Genomic DNA, 20204 nt, shown 5'->3' on the forward strand with positions numbered 1-20204 from the left:
CGGGCCTATTCACCCCGTGGCCCCAGACAAGGCTCCTGCCGAGCCGCGGTTTCGTCGTCTACACCGCACTCCCCGCCAGGGGTCCTGAGCGCGTCGGGTGAGAATCTGACACAGGTCCTTGACACACAGCAGGTGCCGGCTTAGCTTCGACGAACCTCCTTCCAGGTCTCCTCGTGGGTTGATCGAACGTTGTCCACCTGCTGCTACCCTCTGGGGAACAGAAGGTCAGTGGGTCACGGGTTAAGGCCCCGCGGCCCCGGATAGGCCCACAGCGTCGGTCAGCCACCGAGAAACTTCTGGCAGGGTGGCTGGTGGCTGCCTCCCCGCGACCCCGCGACGCCGCTGCACGCAAGCAGGCGAGGGGAGTCCGAGCGCGCGGCCGCCCGTGCCGTCGGGGCGCCCCTCTGGCGCCGCCGCCGCACCCCCGCGTGGACACGTCCGCGCGCCCGCGCCGCCAGGTGCAGCCCCGCCTTTCCGGGGCCCGCGGGGGCGGGGCCAGCGCGGGGCGGGGCCAGCGCGGGGGCGGGGCCCACGTGGCGGACGCGCGGGCCACGCCCCCACCTTGGGACAGACCCGGAAGCGGCGGCGGCGCCCCTGGGGGAAGATGGCGCCCTCGGGGCTGAAGGCGGTGGTGGGGGAAAGTGAGTGCGCGTCTCCTGGGGGTGCGGGGGCGCGGGGTGCGCGAGCCGCGGGAGCCCGGCGGCCCGGCCGGGCGTCGAGCACCTGACCCTCGAGGGGGCGGGCGGGGACCTGGTCCCGCTGGACGTCGCGGCTCTCCCGCGCCGGAGCCGAACAGCCGGAGACTGGACTCCGGGCACCCGGGGGATCGGCTTAGGGGTGGCGTGGGCAGGCGCCGGGGCGCGCACCCCCGGGCCGCCGGGGGTGCCGGCAGGGAGCGCGGCCGGACGCCCCGACCGCCGGGTGCCCGAGCCTGGCACAGTGGGCGGGGCTGGGCGCTTGGAGGGCCCGGGCTGGGTGCGCTGCGCAGTGACCCCAGTCGGAGTGAGGCTCGGGGACGTGGCCAGGCCGGTGGCAGGCCCGGGGCCGGGGGACGCCGTCCTTCTCCCGGGTCCCCGCGGACGTCGGGCGGCGTGAGGACTCGGGCGTCTAGGCCGCGTGGGCCCGGGCTCCGGGGAGAGGGGTGAGGTCGCCCCTGCCCCCATCTCGGGTAGTTCCGGCCTCTGCACCTCCTTCCTGCGCCTCCCGCGCTGGCGGTCCTGATAAGAGTGGACGTGACACTCAGCGGGCGGGGCCACCGCGTCCCTTCTGCCCCCGCCCTCCGCCGAAACCCCGGCACCCCAACCCTACACGGAGCCTCCCACACGGGGCTTAGCGGGGGGAAGCCAGGCCCGCCTCAGAGCGAGGGAGTAGGGTGTCCTGCAAGGAAATTGATGAAGGTGGAGCGGGGTGGCCTGGCTTCCATGTCCCCACCCGGAGGGCTCGAGGTTGCAGGTGGGGAAGCTGACAGCCGGACTCCGGAGGGAGGCAGACCTGGATGTGAACTCTGGCTTTCAGTTATTCGTTCATCTATTTTTTTTTTTAAGATTTTATTTATTTATTAGAGACACAAAGAGAGAGAGGCAGAGACACAAGCAGAGGGAGCCGGATGCGGGACTCGATCCCAGGACCCTGGGGTCACACCCTGGGCCAAAGGCAGGTGCTCAACCGCTGAGCCCCCCTGGCGCCCTTATTCATTCATCTAAGGCATGTTTATTGAGTGGTTACTTAAGCCCCAGGCACTTAGCCATTTAGGGCTGAGGGTGCTTAGGCTAGTCACATGTCCTCTCTGAACCCATTTCCCTGTCTGTAAATTGGGGGTGACCCCAGGGGTGGCCTCACAAGACTGAGGGGAGAGAAAAACAAACAGGAAAGAAGATGGAGGCCCAGCCCCGAGGCCCAGCAGGCTTGGGAGCGTGTTGGAGCCAGAGAACCCGACATCCTGAGTCCTCCCTACCTTCCCTGCAGAAATTCTGAATGGAGTCATTCGGAGTGTCAAAAAGGATGGGGAGTGGAAGGTAGGGTGTTGGCAGAATGCCTTGTCCCGACCCAAGGGGAGGGGCCCTGAATGTGGGACCCACAAGAACTCCCAGAGGAGGCCACTGGTGGGGGGCTTGTTGGGGGCAGGTGGTTGGGTGGCTGGGCCTGGGACAGCGTGGGGTCAGGTGCAGGTCCTGGGTCCTCCCACCCAGCCGGCTCTTGAAGCTGCCAGTCCTGCCCACCACCCCAGCCCCACCTCGGGGGCAGTGTAGCCCCCCCTGCCCTCTTACCCATCCATCAGCCCCTCTGTCCATCTGTCCCGACAGGTACTCATCATGGACCATCCAAGCATGCGCATCTTGTCCTCCTGCTGCAAGATGTCAGACATCCTAGCTGAGGGCATTACTAGTGAGTGGACACCCCCACCCCATGCTGCCGAGATGGGACCTGAGTATGGGGTGCCCTAAGATTGTCCAGAACTCCCCAATATGCAGGTTGCTGTATGTAGAGCCCTTCCCCCTCCTGAGTGTGGGAGCCTGTGACAGGTGGACCTCCCAGACAGGACTCCCCAGCTGCAACTCCTAAGGGGTCAGCTTCCCCGACTATGTAGCCCCTGTGTGTGAAACCCAACATAGGACCCCCAGAGTGAACTCAGTCTGAGCCCCCCTAGAATGCATAACTTCCTACGGGAAACCCCCTGGGGGGTGGGGCTGTGACTTGAATGTACAGAACCCTGCCCATGTAACTCTTACCTGTGCCACCCATGCACGGGCACGGAGGAAGTACAGCTCCCCCTGCCCTAGCATTCTGTCCTCTTGCCCTAGTGTCCAACTCTCCAAGTCTCAGATCCTCTGTGAGCCCTGGCCCCAATGCCACCTACACATGGCCCTTTCTCTTTTCCTACTAGTTGTTGAAGACATCAACAAACGCCGAGAACCCATCCCCAGTTTGGAGGCCATTTATTTGCTCAGCCCCACCGAGAAGGTGCCTATGTGAGCTTGAGTGTGTGTGTGTGTGTGTGTGTGTGTATGCGCATGCCTCTGTGCGTGTCTGCACATGTCGGGAGTACAGGCAGTGGGTGGTAGGCTGGGGCAGGGCGCTGGGGGTGCAGGGCCAGGCTTGGGCAATGGTCTGCCTCCCCCAGTCAGTACAGGCTCTGATAGCAGACTTCCGGGGGACCCCGACCTTCACCTACAAAGCAGCACACATCTTCTTCACTGACAGTGAGTGAAGCGAGCTGGGGGCAGGGTGGGAGGGGGTGCTCAGGGCATGGGGCCACTCTCGTCTGATGCCCCTTCTTGCCCACCCAGCCTGCCCTGAGCCCCTGTTCACTGAGCTGAGCCGTTCACGTCTAGCGAAGGTGGTGAAGACGCTGAAGGAGATCCACCTGGCCTTCCTCCCCTACGAGGCCCAGGTAGGGGCCCAGGCTAGCCCAGGATGGGGGTGGGGGTCTGTGACCAAATGTCCTGGGTTCCCTCAGAAACAGACACAGGAACAAGTAAAGGGGACACCGGGCCAGAAAGGAAAAGTTAGCCAACACAGAGGATCATGGGTTCTCACCTGCCGTGGGCACCTGCCGTGGGAGTGTCCCCCACCAAGGGGTGGCACAGAGCGCACCTCCGAGTTGTCCTGCCCGAGGGCGAGGGGGCCGGGGTATCTCTCTACCTCCTTCGGGCATGAGTTGGAAGCTGGCTGGCCTGACTCCTGGATGGCAAAGCAGGCTCCAGAGCCCGGCGGAGGCCCTGGGGAGCGGTGGGTGCTGGAGGCTGCTCTTGAGCCAGGTGTACACCTGTAGCGGTGGCCCTGGCACTTGTGTCCTCCCAGGTGTTCTCCCTGGATGCCCCCCACAGCACCTACAACCTCTACTGCCCCTTCCGGGTTGGGGAGCGGGCACGGCAAATTGAGGCCCTGGCCCAGCAGATCGCCACGCTGTGTGCCACGCTGCAGGAGTACCCGGCCATCCGCTACCGCAAGTGGGCACCCCACCCTGGTGCCACCCCCAACCTTGATCCCATTCTCCATGCAGCCTTTAACCTCACTTTTGACCCCAGTCCTGGTCCCGACTCCCAGCCCTAACCCCATCCCTTGACCTCTGGTGACCTGGCCCTCCCCCACCCCATGCCTAAGACCCCATGTCTGCCCACCCCACCCCCAGGGGCCCAGAGGTCACAGCTCAGCTGGCCCATGCCGTCCTGGCCAAGCTGAATGCCTTCAAGGCTGACAATCCCAGTCTGGGAGAGGTAAGGGGGGCTACTGGGGAGGTGAGGGTGAAGCCCCAGCCAAGGACAGGGTCAGCGTCCTCATCCCTGCCAACCCCCAGGGCCCCGAGAAAACCCGCTCGCAGCTACTCATCGTGGACCGGGGGGCCGACCCTGTGTCCCCGCTGCTGCATGAGCTCACATTCCAGGCCATGGCCTATGACCTGCTGAACATCGAACAGGACACATATAGGTGGGCGGATCCCAGGAACCCTGCCCGCCCCCCCATCACCTCCTGGGTCTCTGGCCCCCGGCCAGCTGCCTGACCCTCTGTTTCCCGCAGGTATGAGACCACGGGGCTGAGTGAGGCCCGGGAAAAGGCTGTGCTGCTGGATGAGGACGATGACCTGTGGGTAGAGCTGCGGCACATGCACATCGCTGATGTGTCCAAGTGCGTGCACGCAGGGAGGCCAAGGGCGTGGACCACTCTGCACGTGGTCCCCACCTGTATCCCCAGCCCCCTCCTCCCGTGGCCCGTGTCCTCGGCCTTTGGTTCTGGGGGAATGCTCCTCAGCCAGACTCCTCAGTGTGGGCTTACACATGGCCTGGAACAAGGACACGTGTGTCCCCTGGCTCCCACCCCCCCCCCCCGCCGTGTGACACCGCCCCCCACAACACACACACACTGCTGTCAAACTATAGTCCCGGTGCCGGTCCCTGACCTCACCCCTGACCGCTCTTCACCGCCAGGAAGGTCACGGAGCTTCTGAAGACGTTCTGTGAGAGCAAGAGGCTGACCACGGACAAGGTAGGGGCAGGAGAAGCCCCTGCCCTCATGGTGGGCGGAAGGCAGAGCCTGGAGGGGGACCCGGGGTGGCAGGCCTGGCCTCACAGCCTCCCTGTCCGCAGGCCAACATCAAAGACCTGTCCCACATCCTGAAGAAGATGCCGCAGTACCAGAAGGAGCTGAACAAGGTGAGCAGGGACGGGGATCCTGCCCGCCCCCCCCCCCCTCCACACTGCGGCCAGGCTCCTGGCTCGGACTCAGTTTCTGTTACCCCCCCCCCCATCCCGCAGTATTCTACGCACCTGCATCTAGCGGACGACTGCATGAAGCACTTCAAGGGTTCGGTGGAGAAGCTGTGCGGCGTGGAGCAGGTGGGGGCGGGCCTGGGACGGGGTGGGCCTCGGCCTCGGGGAGGGGCCTGGGGAGAGGCGGTCCCGGGACAGGGGTGCGGTCTATGGGGGTGGGCAGGTCCACAGGAAAATAGGACCCGGATAAGGGGCGGGGCCTGGCAAAGGGCGGGGCCTATTGACGGGCCTGGATGAAACCTTCAGAGACCTGGTAGTAGGAAGAACCGGGTCCCCAAGGTCCTGCCAAGGACCCTAGCTCTGGAACCCCACACCCCCCCTGCCCCGCAGGACTTGGCCATGGGCTCAGACACAGAGGGTGAGAAGATCAAGGATGCCATGAAGCTGATCGTGCCCGTGCTGCTGGATGCAGCCGTGCCAGCCTATGACAAGATCCGGGTCCTGTTGCTCTACATCCTTCTGCGGAACGGTGGGTTGGGGGCATGGAGAGGCTTCCAGATACCCCCATTCACGGGGGTCTGCAATGATCCTGGGAATCTCTCAACCCCATGATTTTCCTGACCTTGGCATGCCTCCACTCAACAGGCATACCCGACCCCACAGATATACCCGTCTCCAACCTGGGAACCCCGTCTCTATTGATCTGGGCGAACTCTCATTGACATGAGGGCTCCATTGACATAGAGATTCCCGAATCTGTGACTCTTCCAAACTTGGTCCCCTCAATGAATTCTAGACCTCCATCTCTCCCCTCTGGGATCCCCATCCAGGATTCTAGCATCCTCCTCACACCTGCCCCAGTGGCTCCCTCGGTCCTGAGGACAGTCTTGGGACCTCCTCTTGCCACCCCCAGCCCCCTTAACCCAGGAATCCCCTGTGTCCCACCTCCTGGGTCCCCTGTTTCTCAGCCCTTCCACCTCTGTCTGTACCTTCTGTCCCCCCCTATCGTCTCTGAGCCATCCCCCCCTCATGCGACTCCCATCCAGAGAAGCCCACCCTTCTCTTCTTCCAGGTGTGAGTGAGGAGAATCTGGCCAAGCTGATCCAGCATGCCAATGTGCAGGCACACAGCAGCCTCATCCGGAACCTGGAGCAGCTGGGGGGCACGGTCACCAACCCTGGGGTATGCCAGGAGCAAGCTGTAGGGTCACAGACTGGGCAGAAGGCAAATGTGGGCATGGGGGTGCCTGGGAGAGTTAGAGTCTGGGTGCCGGGGGGCAGACGGCACATCATGGGGCTGGGGCATTCGAGGCATGGTGTGGCTCTGGGAGGACAGAGAGGTCTGTGCAGGATCAGGTCTGGGGACCAGCGGGCACCGCAGTGGTGTCACCCCCCTAACCCCCCCAGTCATGGATCACATGATAAGCAGAGGATGAGGTGTAGTCAGCACCGTGGTCCTGGTGATGGTGCAGTGTGGGTTGTGTGGCCTGAGTCCCAGGGTCACCAGCTTTGGGATGAGGGCCCACAGTCGACTGTAGGGTCCTGGAGGACTCAGAGGACCACCACACACACACACACACGCCCAAACACAGCCACACAGCAGCTTCCTGTGCTCAGCTGTCTGCTTAGCCACTCCTATCTCTCTCTGGCCCCGTGTGTCCCACCTCCCCTGACCCTGCCTCCACTGTTGGGGTGACTCTCGTGTCCCCCTCACCTGTCCCTCCTCTTTCTCCCAGCCCCCTGCCTGTCTCCCTGTCCCCCACCTCCCGGGTCCCCTGTTTCTCCAAGCCCTTCCACCCCTGTCCCCACCTGGCTCTCCTGTCTTTCTCTTTGCCACACATCTTGGTCTCATTGGCTTTGTCTCTCCCCCCCCCCCTCTGGCCCCTTCTCTCCCTCTTATTCCTTCCTCCCTCTCTCCGCTCCTCTGTTCCATCTCTCTATCTTTTTCTGCAATCCTTCCCCCAAGCCAGAGGAGCGCCCAGACCCATCTGTGACCCGCCTCCTTCTCCCCCATCCTCCCACCACCCCACTGCCCCCCCCCCCAGGGCCCGGGGACCTCAAGCCGGCTAGAGCGGAGGGAGCGCTTGGAGCCCACCTATCAGTTGTCCCGCTGGACCCCAGTCGTCAAGGACGTGATGGAGGTACCACTGGTGGGGCCTGACCTCCCCCTGTGCACCCCTGCACCCTTGTACCCTCTCCCCTGTCACCTCCAAGTCCTGATCTAGGTGGTGGCTTGGTCCTCTTCATGTCACAGTGCTAAGCCTCAGGGCTTAAGAGAAAATCCCTCATTATGGGCATCCCCCTGGCATCTGATTTACTCTGCAGGGGCGGGGGGTGGGGAGGTGCCCCAAGCTGACACCCAAGGAATTGGGACAGCAGACAGGCACCTTGAGGAGGGAGCCTCATTTCCTGTCCAGACCCTGGGCCCTTCCTTTGCCCTCCTCTGTTCTCTTCCCCTGCAGCCCCCGCACTGCACCCTGGGAAATCCCCTTGTTCCCCCTGCACCCTCCCCACCACCACCCCTGCCCATCCTGGGAGCCCAAAGCAGCAATGGCAAAAAGGACCAGGCCAGGGGCCTGGCTCCTAGCTTCCTGCCTGCTGCTCCTCTGGAACCTGGCACCTCCCTACCCACTCGGGGGCCCAGCAGCCTTGCCCCTCCCCTCCCCATGGACCTGGGTGCCTGGACTCCTGGGTCTCCACGGGGCTAGAAATGCAGATGATGGCCCTGTCTGCCTGGACCCTGGGCCCCCTCACCTGAGGCTCCTCTCCTAAGCTTCCCTCCCTGGCTGCAGGATGCCGTGGAGGACCGGCTGGATCGCAAGCTCTGGCCCTTCGTGTCCGACCCCGCCCCCACGTCCAGCTCCCAGGCTGCTGTCAGGTGAAAGCACCCAGCCCCCACCCAGGCCCATGTTAGATGAGGGGTGTCTCATGGGGTGGGGGAGTCTCCTGCTCGACTGACCCCTGCCCGCCTCCTCCTGCACAGCGCCCGCTTTGGCCACTGGCATAAGAACAAGGCCGGCGTGGAGATGCGGGCAGGGCCCCGGCTTATCATCTATGTCATGGGCGGCGTGGCGATGTCAGAGATGAGGGCCGCCTATGAGGTGACCAGGGCCACCGATGGCAAGTGGGAGGTGCTCATTGGTGAGAAGCCAGGGCTGGGGCCCCTGGGTGCTGGGGCTGGCCTTGCAGGTGCATTAGAGGGTAGGGCTGACAGTGGACTCCAATTGGATCCCCAAACCCTGGAGCCTGTGTAGGGCCTGTGTCTGGGAGCCCTAGGCAAGCAGCTGGATTCCTGAGTTCTGAGGGGCTGGGGCTTGGGTTCCCAGGGGAGGGGTCACCTGGGGGCTGGACCCCTATGTTTCTAAGGAGTCTAAACTCTTGAGTCCTCGGAGTCAGGGCCTGCTTCCCCAAGGACCTTAGCTGGAGGTCATGAGGCAGCAGCCCCACCTCCCCAACCCTCCCCTGCTGCACAGGCTCCTCGCACATCCTCACCCCCACCCGCTTCCTGGATGACCTTAAGACGCTGGACCAGAAGCTGGAGGACATTGCCTTGCCTTGACCTGCCCCCACTCCCTTCCCAGAGAAATAAATTCCTCCCTTCTCTCTGCCAGCCAGCACCCACCTCGCCTTCTTTCTGAGGGAGCTGTCCTGGGCCAGCCCCCCGTGGGCCCCCCTCCCTACTCTTGTCCTACCACAGGGAGTCTCCAGCCAAGGCGAAGGTTAAGAATTAGGCTTGGTTTGAACATTGGCTCCACGATGGACTAGCTGTAAGGCCTTGGCCAGCTTCCTGGGTTCTCCATTCATCCAAAATGTGGGGCCGGTAATGGCAGCCACTTTGCAGAGGAGATAGAGATGATGCCAGAAAGCTGATGGCATGAGAGCCTGTCAGCTGCTGTTCCTCCGCTGGCACTAGTGTCCTCTTGGCTACTGATGGGACTGCCAGTATTTTTTTTTTAAGATTTTATTTATTTATTTATGAGAGACACAGAGAGAGGCAGAGACATAAGCAGAGGAAGAAGCAGGCTCCCTGCAGGGAGCCCCATGTGGGACTCAATCCTGGAATTCGGGGATCACGCCCTGAGCCAAAGGCAGACGCCTAGCCCAACCACTGAGCCACCCAGGCATCCCAGGACGGCCAGTATTAACAAGCAGAATGGGCCCTGCATCCTGCACGCCACCCCCCCCCCGCCACCTACTCCCCCACCCCCACTCCAAGAACTGTCTTGATGAGCCCCCGGAGCCATACGAGGCCAGGGGTCTTCTCCAGCTTCTGGGATCAGAGTGCTTTGGGGTGAAGACAGGCATGCGGCAAAACAGGCCCACTTCCCACCGCAGAGCGTTAGAACCCTCCCAGCTCATCCCTCTCCCCACCCCAGGGTGTTCGCAGGGGCTCGGAACTGCAGGGTATGTCAGAGGGTGTATGAGGTGCTAGGGCTGCCATAACAGAGGTGACTTATTAAACTGCAGAGATGTACTCCCCCACGGCCCTGAAGGCTGCAAGTCCAAGATCAAGGTGTCAGCGGGGTTGGTTCCTGCTGAGGCCGCTCACCTGGGCGAATGGAAGCGAGATGCGACTTCTCCCTGTGTCCTCACGTGGCTGGCCCTCTGCTCGGCTGTGTCCTAATCCCCTCTTCTAAGGACACGAGTCATGCCAGATTAAGGCCCACCCTAATGACCTCGTTTTAACTTCATTATCTTTTTTTTTTTAAGATTATTTATTTATTTATTCATGAGAGACACAGAGAGAGAGAGAGAGGCTGAGACACAGGCAGAGGGAGAAGCAGGCTCCATGCTGGGAGCCGGACATGGGACTCGATCCCGGGTCTCCAGGGTCACGCCCTGGGCTGAAGGCGGCGCTAAACCACTGAGCCACCGGGGCTGCCCAACTTCATTATCTTGTACAAGACTCTCTCCAAATACAGTCAGATTCTGAGGTGCGGGGGGCTGGGACTTCAACATGAATTGCTGGGTGGGGGGGGGGGAGGTGGGATACAATTCACCCCTAACGCTCAGCTAAAAGGAGCTAGGAATCTCACAGCGTCAGTGAGACACGATGACCCTTATCCTGGGGCACAAACAGAGCCAGGCGGACAGCGGCAGGGAGGGCTGTGGGAGCCCAGAGGATGCCCTCATCTAGCCAGTGTGGGCGCAGTCAAGGAAGGCTTCCTGGAGGAGGAGGAGTCTGAGTTGAGAATGAAGAGGAGTCAGGGAAGGGAGGGAGGGCACATTTCTATGTGGAAGAGAGTGAGGTGGAGTAAAGAGGATATTGAAGAGAGCCATACAGCACCCCCCCCCCGGGTCTAGGTGAGGATTTAGCCTCTGCCGGGGGACCCACACAGGATCTGAGCAAGGGCGGGTGGGGCCCGGACCAGGAGGGCGTGGGCTGAGAGCGGACCCGGAGGACCCTTCCCCACCGGCCACGGGGGACCTGGCCCTGATTTAAGTCACTGATCCTTTTGAGAATTCAGGGAAATCCAAGGACACGTCCCAGGAAAATCGCCGGCACAGTTTCGCGGGTGGGGGCCCCGGAAAGCGCTCAACACTCCAGTTGCCAGCAAGGCTGCTTCTGGGATTCACGCGAAACTCCTACCGGGGCGGAGCGATGGACGTGCAAGGCCGTGGAGGGGACGGGGCGCGGGCAGGGACCCCTGCGGCGCGCGCCCCCACCCCCGGGTGCGCGGCTGCCCTGCGCGGGGCGGGAGCCGGAGCTCGACCTGGGACGTTCAGACTCGCCTCCCCGCGGGGCCGCTTAGGTGAGTGGGCGCTGCGGGCGCCAGGGGGCGCTGTGGCCCAGTTTCCCGGGTTCTTGGCTCTCACGCGGGTACCGGGAGCTGGGGTGACCCTAACTGAAGCTTCGAGAACTAGGTCAGCGCTTGCTCGAGCTCCTCGCCACAGACTCCGTCGCTTACGCCGCCGGCGGCCTCTGCAGGGCCCTCCTTGGTGCCCAGCTGGTGGCGTAGCACCTCCGACTTACGGACACTTGGATTCCACGAATATCGAATATCGGCGGGGGACGCCTGGGCGGCTCAGCAGCTGAGCGTGACCCCGGGGTCCCGGGATCGAGTCCCACGTCCGGCTCCCTGCGGGGAGCCTGCTTCTCCCTCTGCCTGTGTCTCTGCCTCTCTCGTATGTCTTTCATGAATAAATGAATACAATCTTAAAAAAAAAAAAAAAACATTCGCGGACCGCTGTGGGCCACAGCATCCGGCAGCCACAGGCCTAACGCCAAGCCCTCCGCCTGCATTACTGAGACTTCTCAGAACCCTCCTCTGAAGGATTCAATGAAATCCAGCCTCCCTCTGTGTTTTACAAGGTTCCCCCCCACCAACTCCATTCCCCACTGGTTCCCTCAGTGGCTCAAGCAATGTTGGATTTGCTGCTGTCTCTCAAGCACACCACACTGTTCCAGCCACAGGACCTTTGCACCTGCTGTTGTCTTGGCCTACAGTGCTCTTCCCCCAAATCTTCGCATCCTCCCTCCTTCCTGTTTTAGCTCAAATGTCCCCATGCTTTACTTCCTCAGGACATTTATCACAACTTGGTATGTTTTCTTTGGGGTTCTCTTCCTGTCCTGCCGTCATTCTGGATTTGGCTGGCTGCTTCTTTTTGACCCTATATATAACTTGTACTTAGCATATGTCCCTATAACTTTGACCCTATATATAACTTGTACTTAGCATCTGTCCCCACCATGCTGTATCCTCAGGTCCACAGGTGGTTAGCGCTACAGCCTGGATCAGGTTCAGCTGGAGGTGCCAGCCATCAAGTTTCAATACCTGGACTCATTCTCTCTCTCTCTCTCTCTCTCTCTCTCTCTCTCTCTCTTTAAAGACTTTATTTATTCATGAGAGACACAGAGAGAGAGGCAGAGCCATAGGCAGAGGGAGAAGCAGGCTCCCCTAGGGAGCCTGATGTGAGACTTGATCCCTGAACTCCAGGATCACACCCTGAGCCAAAAGCAGAGCTTAACCACTGAGCCATCCAGGCGTCCCTGGACTCACTCTCTTGAAGATTATTTCCAACCTTATTAATCTTCCACTGGAATTAGCTGGGATCCTTCTCAAATGACCTGTGCCTTGGCAACTAGTTGGACTGTGCAGAAAGTAACACCATGATACATTTTCATAGGTGCTATCTGCAGTATCAGGAGACAGCAGGATGTGTGAGTTTAGCAGGGGGGTCTGGGGTGGAGACAGACCTCAAGGTACCGGTGGTCCCCCTGTAAGCATATAGGAAGCATCCAGGAAACTCTGGCTGCCTAATGATAATCATCATCATAATATATTATGGATATAATATTATCATTTAACACTCTAGTGGGGTTCGGCCCTGGGCAGGTGAAGAGGGAGGGCCCCACAAAGTAAGCAAAAAGGATTTCTCACATCAGCGCTTTGGAGGGTCTGAGGTTACCCCTCCCCTTCTCCCAGGGGACGAGAAGTGAGGACGGATGGTCTCAGGATCAGGAATGCGTTTTTTTTTTATTATTTTTTAGAAAGATTTTATTTATTTATTTGAGAGATAATGAGAAAGAGCACAAGCAGAGGGAGAGGGAGAAGCAGACTCCGGTGAAGCAGGGACCCCAATGTGGGGCTCGATCCCGGGACCACAAGATCATGACCTGAGCTGAAGGCAGACGCCCAACCAACCAACCGAGCCACTCAGGAATGCGTCAGAGGGGGAGTTCTCCATCCGTGCTGTGCAGGGAGCTTCTTCTAGAATATCTCCTCCAAGTCACGGGAGGGATAAGGTTTGTGGTCTGGAAATTGCTCAACTGAAACAAATGTGAGGCTCCAGGGCGGGCTGGAGCTGCCAGCTGGGCAGGAGGGGCGGTGGCCAGGGGGTGAAAGCTGGGACCCTGGCAGAGGAAGGGGCAGAGGAAGCAGCACCCCATGCCTTCTACTTGGAGGCAGGGGCTTAGTGGCCCCAGGGCAGGGACAGGAAGTGAGTGTGACTCAGCGAGCCCAGGAGGAAAGCTCCAGGATGCTAGAAGAGCACAGGATGTCAGCTCCAGGGGAACCCAGACAGTGAGGAGGCAAGACAAGCTTCCCTTTTTTGTTTTTCTGAAGTTACTCAAAATCTTAAAACACAAGTTAACCAACAGCTGCCAAGAATATTGTGAAAAGGCCCCTGGAGTGAAGAAATTGCCCAGCGAGTGGGAAGGCTCTGCGCCAGGGGGAGCCGGAGATGGAGTCCCCAGGGCTGGGTGCTTGGGGGGGGACAAGCCGGGAAGACAAGGTGCCGGCTGGGGCTCCCCACCCTCGAATGACCACAGTTCCTCATGAGTCCCAGTCCCTGTTGGTGGCTGGGGAAATGCTGGGAACACGATGGCAGGCAAAGGTGACATTATGAAGCATTCACTCTGTGCGGTGCCCTGTCCTGCAGGGTCTTCTCTGCAGATGCACACGGAGCCTCGCTTAGTAAGTCAGAAGGAGAAAAACACACTGAGTGGTTTCCCTTAGGTGTGGAATCCGTGTCCTCCCACCTTGTTGAAGTATAATTGACATATAACATCGTGTAAGTGTAAGGTGCACACTGTAGTGATTTGACCCAGGAATATATTGCAAGATGATTTTTACGATATGGTTGGTTAACACATCCATCCCCTCATAGAGTTACTGTGCCTGTGTGGGGAGAACCTTTACTTTCCTAGCAACTTTCTTTCTTTTTTAAGATTTTATTTATTTGGGATCCCTGGATGGTGCAGCGGTTTAGCGCCTGCCTTTGGCCCAGGGCGCGATCCTGGAGACCCGGGATCCAATCCCACGTCGGGCTCCCTGCATGGAGCCTGCTTCTCCCTCTACCTATGTCTCTGCCTCTCTCTCTCTCTCTCTCTCTCTCTCTCTCTCTCTCTCTCTGTGACTATCATAAATAAATAAAAATTTTAAAAAAGCTTTAAAAATAAAAAAAAAAGATTTTATTTATTTATTCATGAGAGACACACAGAGAGAGGCAGAGACACAGGCAGAGGGAGAAGCAGGCTCCCTGCGGGGTGCCCGACAAGGGACTCGATCCCAGGACCCCAGGATCCTGACCTGAGTTGAAGGCAGTTGCTCAACCACTGAGCCACTCAGGCGTCCCTAAGCAACTTTCAAATGTACAATACAGTAGTGTTAACTACCGGAGATTGGAACTTTTGACAACCTTCACCTATTTCTCCACCCCCACTGATCTGCTCTGTTTCTGTGAAGTTTTGCGGTTTTCTTTGTTTATATAAAAGATTTTTTTTAAGATTTTATTTATTCATGAGAGACACACAGAAAGAGAGAGAGAGGCAGAGACACAGGCAGAGGGAGAAGCAGCTTCCATGCAGGGAGCCTGATGTGGGACTCGATCCCAGAACCCCAGGGTCACCCCCTGAGCTGAAGGCAGATGCTCAACTGCTGAGCCACTCAGGCATCCCATTATTTATTTGTTTTAGAGAGAGAGCGGGCAGGGGGGAGGCGCCGAGTGAGAGGGAGAAAGAGTCTCAGACTCTGAGCTGAGTGTAGAGCCAATATGGGGTTCGATCCCAGGACCCTGAGATTAGGACCTGGGTGGAAACTAAGAGTCAGACACTCAACTGAGCCACCCAGGTGCCCCAGTTGTTTTTTTTTTAAGTTTGTTTTTTAAAATTTTATTTATTTATTTAAGGGATAGAAAGGGAGAGAGAGAACGAGTGGGGGGAGGGGCAGAGGGAGAAAGAAACTCACTGCAGAGCAGGGAGCCTGAGGCAAGACTCAATCCCAGGACGCTGGGATCATGACCTGAGCCCAAGGCAGACACTTAACTGACTGAGCTACCCAGGCACCCTCTTTATTTATGTAAGTAATGTCTACACCCAGTGTGGGGTGTGAACTCATGACCCTGAGATGAAGAGTTGCATACTCTTCCAAATGAGCTGGCCAGGTGCTCCAAGTTTCTTTTTGTTTTGTTTTGTTTTTTAAGATTGATATGTGGAATCTAAGAAAGCTAGGCTGGGTTGAAGGGATTTCAACAAAACTCTTCCTACCCCACCCCCCATAGTTTGCCCTCCATGCATCCCTCCATGCATCTCCACCCTGGTCCATGTATAGGTCTCTGATGTAGGAAAAGACATTAGGGTTCAAGGTCAATGGCCGAGAAAGAATTCTTGAGATGTCTTTGGTGCAAAAACATGATTTTATTAAAGCATGGGGACAGGACCCATGGGCAGAAAGAGCTGCACTGGGGTCATGAGTGGCCCATTATATACTCTCAAGTTGGGAGGGGATTAGGGAGACCGTAAGTCTCAGGAATTCCTGAAGCAAGGTTTCCAGGACCTTGAGGGGCCAGCTATTGTTGGGAAAGGTCATTTGTTACCATCTAATAAAACCTGAGTCAGGAGACCCTTCAGATGTATATCAGTGGGCCATGTGCTTGGGGGATGATTGGCGATATGTATCTTGGCTGGTAGAGATAAAGGAAAATTCTAAAGGAATTTTTATATGTCAAAGTCGACCTACAGGATCCTGGGAGTCAGGCTAAGATAGACTTTTGCCCTTAGCCAAGTATTAACATCGAGGCAGTTGAGTCCCTAGAGCAAGGTCACCCTGCTTCTTCCAAGGACTTGTCAATGGGCTGTAGGTAGTGAGGAAATTCAATAATTCTTCTTCTGCCTTTGTTTCCCATATCGCTCACCCCATGATGAAGCCTTTGGCATGGAACAAATCTGAGTGAAATCTCCCCTTTGAAAGTGAGTCAACCTCACCCAGCTCATTTTCCCATCTGTGAAACTGCACAGCCGTTGCTTGGGGAATCGGGGAGACAGTGTGCAGAGAGCGCTGCGGCCTGTGGTGGAGGCCCGGGTGTGGGGGAGGCTCAGTTTTACCCCAAGAAGCCAGATGCCACCTCCCCAAACTCCCCTTTTATTCACAGTTCCTCAGTTGAGTGGGTGGTGCAGGTTACCTTATAGCCACTCGCTATGAGTAGGAATACCAGGGAACACTTATTAACTCTTTATTCTTTGAATTCCTTTTTAAATAGGGCTTTTTAAAAAAAGATTATATTTGTTTATTCATGAGAGACACACACAGAGAGAGGGAGAAACATAGGCAGAGGGAGAAGCAGGCTTCCTATGGGGAAAGCCTGATGCAGGACTCGATCCCAGGACCCCGGGATCACGCCCTGAGCCGAAAGCAAATGCTCAACTACTGAGCCACACAGGTGCCCCCTTTCTTTTTATTTTTAGAATAAAGCACTGTGGTCATCCAGGGAGCTGCCCCCGCCACACACACACACCAGACACACACGCTTCTTGGGGCTGAAAGGTGCAGGTCCTGAGCCAGACCAGAGAGGTTCAAATCCCAACTCTTCCACCAACTCGCTGTGTGACCCCAGGCAAGTCACTTAGCCTCTCTGGGCCTCAACAGCTCCTTTTGCAGAGATAAAAATCAAATCTACCTGACTGGGTGGTGGTCATATGTGTGCATTGCTCACCAAACTGTAGATACAATCATCCCCACACCCTGGGGAGCCCCCAGAAAGATATTCTGTAGGGAGTCCAGAGGCCCAAGGAACCCAGGGACACTGAGAGGGTGAGAATGTGTCTCTGCAAAGGCGAATCTCCGGTGGTTAACGCTGGAAATCTCCATGGTCTTTACCACCCAACCTCTAGGCTCTCGCTGTTCCTTGTGCCAAGGCACAACCTGGCCCCATCGGGTCTTGCCAGAGCCACAGCCTGTCCTCTCCCTACCAGTGTGGCTGGCAGCTAGCTGGTCAGGCTCCCCTTTTGCCAGGCAGATCCACCCCCCCCACCCCACCCCCGCCCCAGGTCAGGAGGGTTTATAAATGAAGCCAGGCTTCCCAGCTTTTGCTAAAGACACCGGGCAGCGTTCCAAGACTTTAGCTTTTATTTGCTGTCATTCATGTGGCACAGGAAGCAAGTGCCAATGGTTGCATTCTGATTTGGCAGAGCCACCTGTCATCTCAGGCCCGTCACCAGGACAGCGAGTTGTTATCTAGCGAGGCAAGCAACCAGAAACTCAGGTTGCTCCTGGAGGGCAGCTTCCCAAGCCCTGTTTGTTCAAAATCACCCTTCAAGGACAGATGCGCAGTAACAGAGGCGACTATCTGAGAACACTTGTGACTATTCACAACGTCCGCTGGGCCCCGCAGGAAAACAGGAGCAGAGAAAATCCTTTTTCTCTCTCTGTGGGTTCGGGACACAGATTTCCTTAAGATCTTTGGGCAAACTCCCTTTAATCCCTCAGCTATCACTTAAGTTATAAGTATTTGGTGGTGATGATCACACACCTCTAAGCATTTGTCAAAACTCATAGAACTCAGTAAAAAGGGCGAATTTTAATTTTATGTAAATGACAGCTTATTTTTTAAAACTTGGAGGGGCACATGGGTGGCTCAGCCGCCAGCTGAGCGGACAACTCTTTTTTTTTTTTTTAAAGATTTTATTTATTTATTCATAGACCCAGAAAGAGAGGCAGAGACACAGGCAGAGGGAGAAGCAGGCTCCACGCAGGGAGCCCGATGCGGGACCGATCCCGGGTCTCCAGGATCACACCCCAGGCCGCAGGCGGCGCCAAACCGCTGCGCCACTGGGGCTGCCCTAGGACAACTCTTGATGTTGGCTCAGGTCATGATCTCAGGGTCCTGAGATTGGGCCCCACATCAGGCTCTGCGCTGGCCATGGAGCCTGCTTAAGATTCTCTCTCTCCCTCTCCCTCTGACCCTCCTCCCTCCCCGTATGCATGCTCTCTCTCTCAGTCTCTAAAAATCAAAACAAAACCAAAACAACAAAAACGACAATACTTGGGAACGACAAAACATCCATGCAGCGTGTCAGCACATACGTTTGTCAAAATGCATTCAACTGAACACTTTAGATGCATGAAAATAAAAAAATTTTTTTAAAAGACGCATCAAAATCATACCTCAATAAAAGTGATGTTAAAATAAGTGACTAAAAAAATAAAATAAAATAAAATAAAATAAAATAAAATAAAATAAAATAAAATAAAATAAAAAAGTGACTGCCCTATCGAACGCTTTAAGGACCCGGCTCTGAAACTTTGATAGCATTTGATGCAAACTTGAGGCCACTAGAACCCAGTGTCACTGATAGAAATCAGGGGGAATGAAAATACTTTTTTAAGTTTTTTTTTTTTTAAGTCATCTCTAGGGACGCCTGGGTGGCTCAGAAGTTGCGCACCTGCCTTTCGCTCAGGGCGTGATCCTGGAGTCCCGGGATCGAGTCCCACATCGGACTCCCTGCATGGAGCTTCTCCCTCTCTCTTTATCTCTGCCTCTCTCTGTGTGTGTGTCTCATGAATAAATAAATAAAATCTTAAAAAAAAAAAAGTCATCTTTACAGCAGGGTGTGGCTTGAACTCATGACCCTGAGATCAAGAGTGGCATGCTCTTCTGAATGAGCCACCCAGGGGCCCCAACATATTTTTCTTTTCTTTCTTCTTTTTAAAATATTTTATTTATTTATTCATGAGAGACACACAGAGAGAGGCAGAGACACAGGCAGAGGGAGAAGCAGGCTCCCTGCGGGACCCCAGGACCCCGGGATCACGACCTGAGCCTAAGGCAGCCGCTCAACTGCTGAGCCACCCAGGCATCCCAATATTTTTATATTCTTAAAAGACAAAGGACAAGTGGCCCTTTCCTGCTACTTAACCAAGGCTTTCAAACTAAAGCCCCAGAGAATCCCAGGGGTTGCACACATTCCCCCTGCTTTTCATCCACCCTGTAGTCGGAGCTTCCCACTTCTGTGCCCCTCCAAAGCTTTTATCTGTAAAGTTCTGAGATAAAAGGGTTTGTAAGATCAGAGCTCTCAAAAAATGAGTCGTGCTGCGTCCCGAGCTCCCTTGTGCCCGAGCTGTGTCTGGACATCTTCAAGGAAGGGAGCTGTGAAATGTGTTTACCCCAACCTGGCTCTCTGCTTTCCTGCCCTCTGGTTTTCTTTCGGTTCCTCAAAGCTGGTGCACTCTGTCCTTCCCCAGGGCCTTGGGACATGCAGTTCCTTTCACCCAGAATGCCCTCCGTGACTGCTTCTCCTGCTTCTCCTGCTCACCCTCCGCCTTCCGCTCAGCCACCTCTTCCTGCACAAAGCCTCCCTGGATTCTTCCACTGGGGGCCACATTCTTATGCCAGAAGTTCTCCCAGAACTGGGTTCCTCTTCTTTGAGGCACAGATGACTGGTGGAGGTGGAGGCTAATGAGCGTTCTCTTGGTGTCTGTCTTCCTCCGACAGGCAAGGCAAAGTGTGTGAGGTGGGGTGGGGGGGGGGGTCCCCTTGTGCCCCACTACATGCACCATGTGTAGCATTGTATCTGGCACATAGTAGGTGCTCAATAAATATTGCCTACACGTTGGCCCTATATACACACGGTTGTATTTATTTATTTTTAATTTTTTTCTTTTAAGATTCTATTTATTCATGAGAGACACAGAGAGAAAGGCAGAGACACAGGCAGAGGGAGAAGCAGGCTCCATGCAGGGAGCCTGATGCGGGACTCGATCCCAGGACCCTGGGAACACACCCTGAGCTAAAGGCAGATGATCAACCGCTGAGCCACCAGGCATCCCATATTTTTAATTTTTTTTTATTTTTTTTTTATTTTTTTTTTTTTATGATAGTCACAGAGAGAGAGAGAGAGATAGAGGCAGAGACACAGGCAGAGGGAGAAGCAGGCTCCATGCACTGGGAGCCCGACGTGGGATTCGATCCGGGGTCTCCAGGATCGCGCCCTGAGCCAAAGGCAGGCGCCAAACCACTGCGCCACCCAGGGATCCCCATATTTTTAATTTTTTAAAAAATATTTTATTTATTCATTTGAAAGAGAGAGAACACATGAGCCAGGGGGAGGGGCAGGGGGAGAAGGGAACTGCTGAGCAGGGAACTCCATCTGGGGTTTGATCCCAGGACCCGAGCCAAAATCTAGAGTTGGACACTCAGGGGCACCTGGTGGCTCAGTCACTTAAGCGTCTGCCTTCGGCTCAGGTCATGATCTCAGGGTCCTGGGATGGAGCCCCAAGTT

General features: G+C 56.8%; 1 protein-coding gene across 2 annotated transcripts; it reads left to right on the forward strand.

The window, feature by feature from the left end:
• The first annotated feature begins 560 nt into the window (after nucleotides 1–560).
• STXBP2 (syntaxin binding protein 2) lies at nucleotides 561–8816 on the forward strand. 2 transcript variants are annotated; one of them, XM_055344721.1, is made up of 19 exons: nucleotides 561–641; nucleotides 1966–2015; nucleotides 2304–2385; nucleotides 2885–2961; nucleotides 3122–3200; nucleotides 3288–3391; nucleotides 3802–3950; nucleotides 4133–4217; nucleotides 4298–4428; nucleotides 4519–4626; nucleotides 4926–4983; nucleotides 5085–5150; nucleotides 5253–5333; nucleotides 5598–5736; nucleotides 6280–6389; nucleotides 7252–7347; nucleotides 7999–8084; nucleotides 8190–8347; nucleotides 8680–8816. In XM_055344721.1, the coding sequence occupies exons 1-19, from the start codon at nucleotides 605–607 to the stop codon at nucleotides 8763–8765; spliced, it is 1782 nt and encodes a 593-aa protein (XP_055200696.1). In that variant the 5' UTR covers nucleotides 561–604; the 3' UTR covers nucleotides 8766–8816. The 2 variants fall into 2 exon arrangements, with proteins under 2 accessions (XP_055200696.1, XP_055200697.1); XM_055344722.1 differs by lacking the exon at nucleotides 561–641 and adding an exon at nucleotides 1635–1653.
• The last annotated feature ends 11388 nt before the right edge of the window (nucleotides 8817–20204 follow it).

Source organism: Nyctereutes procyonoides, unplaced genomic scaffold (genome assembly GCF_905146905.1).
Source record: "Nyctereutes procyonoides isolate TBG_1078 unplaced genomic scaffold, NYPRO_anot_genome, whole genome shotgun sequence".
Taxonomy (NCBI): Eukaryota; Metazoa; Chordata; class Mammalia; order Carnivora; family Canidae; genus Nyctereutes; species Nyctereutes procyonoides.

What these genes read in the sequence shown, in the direction of transcription:
- STXBP2 (XM_055344721.1), top strand. Translation starts at nt 605, where the DNA reads ATGGCGCCCTCGGGGCTGAAGGCGGTGGTGGGGGAAA. An exon ending in TGCTCAGCCCCACCGAGAAG is followed by an intron (nt 2,962 to 3,121) that starts GTGCCTATGTGA and finishes TGCCTCCCCCAG; the next exon opens with TCAGTACAGGCTCTGATAGC. An exon ending in TCGTCAAGGACGTGATGGAG is followed by an intron (nt 7,348 to 7,998) that starts GTACCACTGGTG and finishes CCCTGGCTGCAG; the next exon opens with GATGCCGTGGAGGACCGGCT.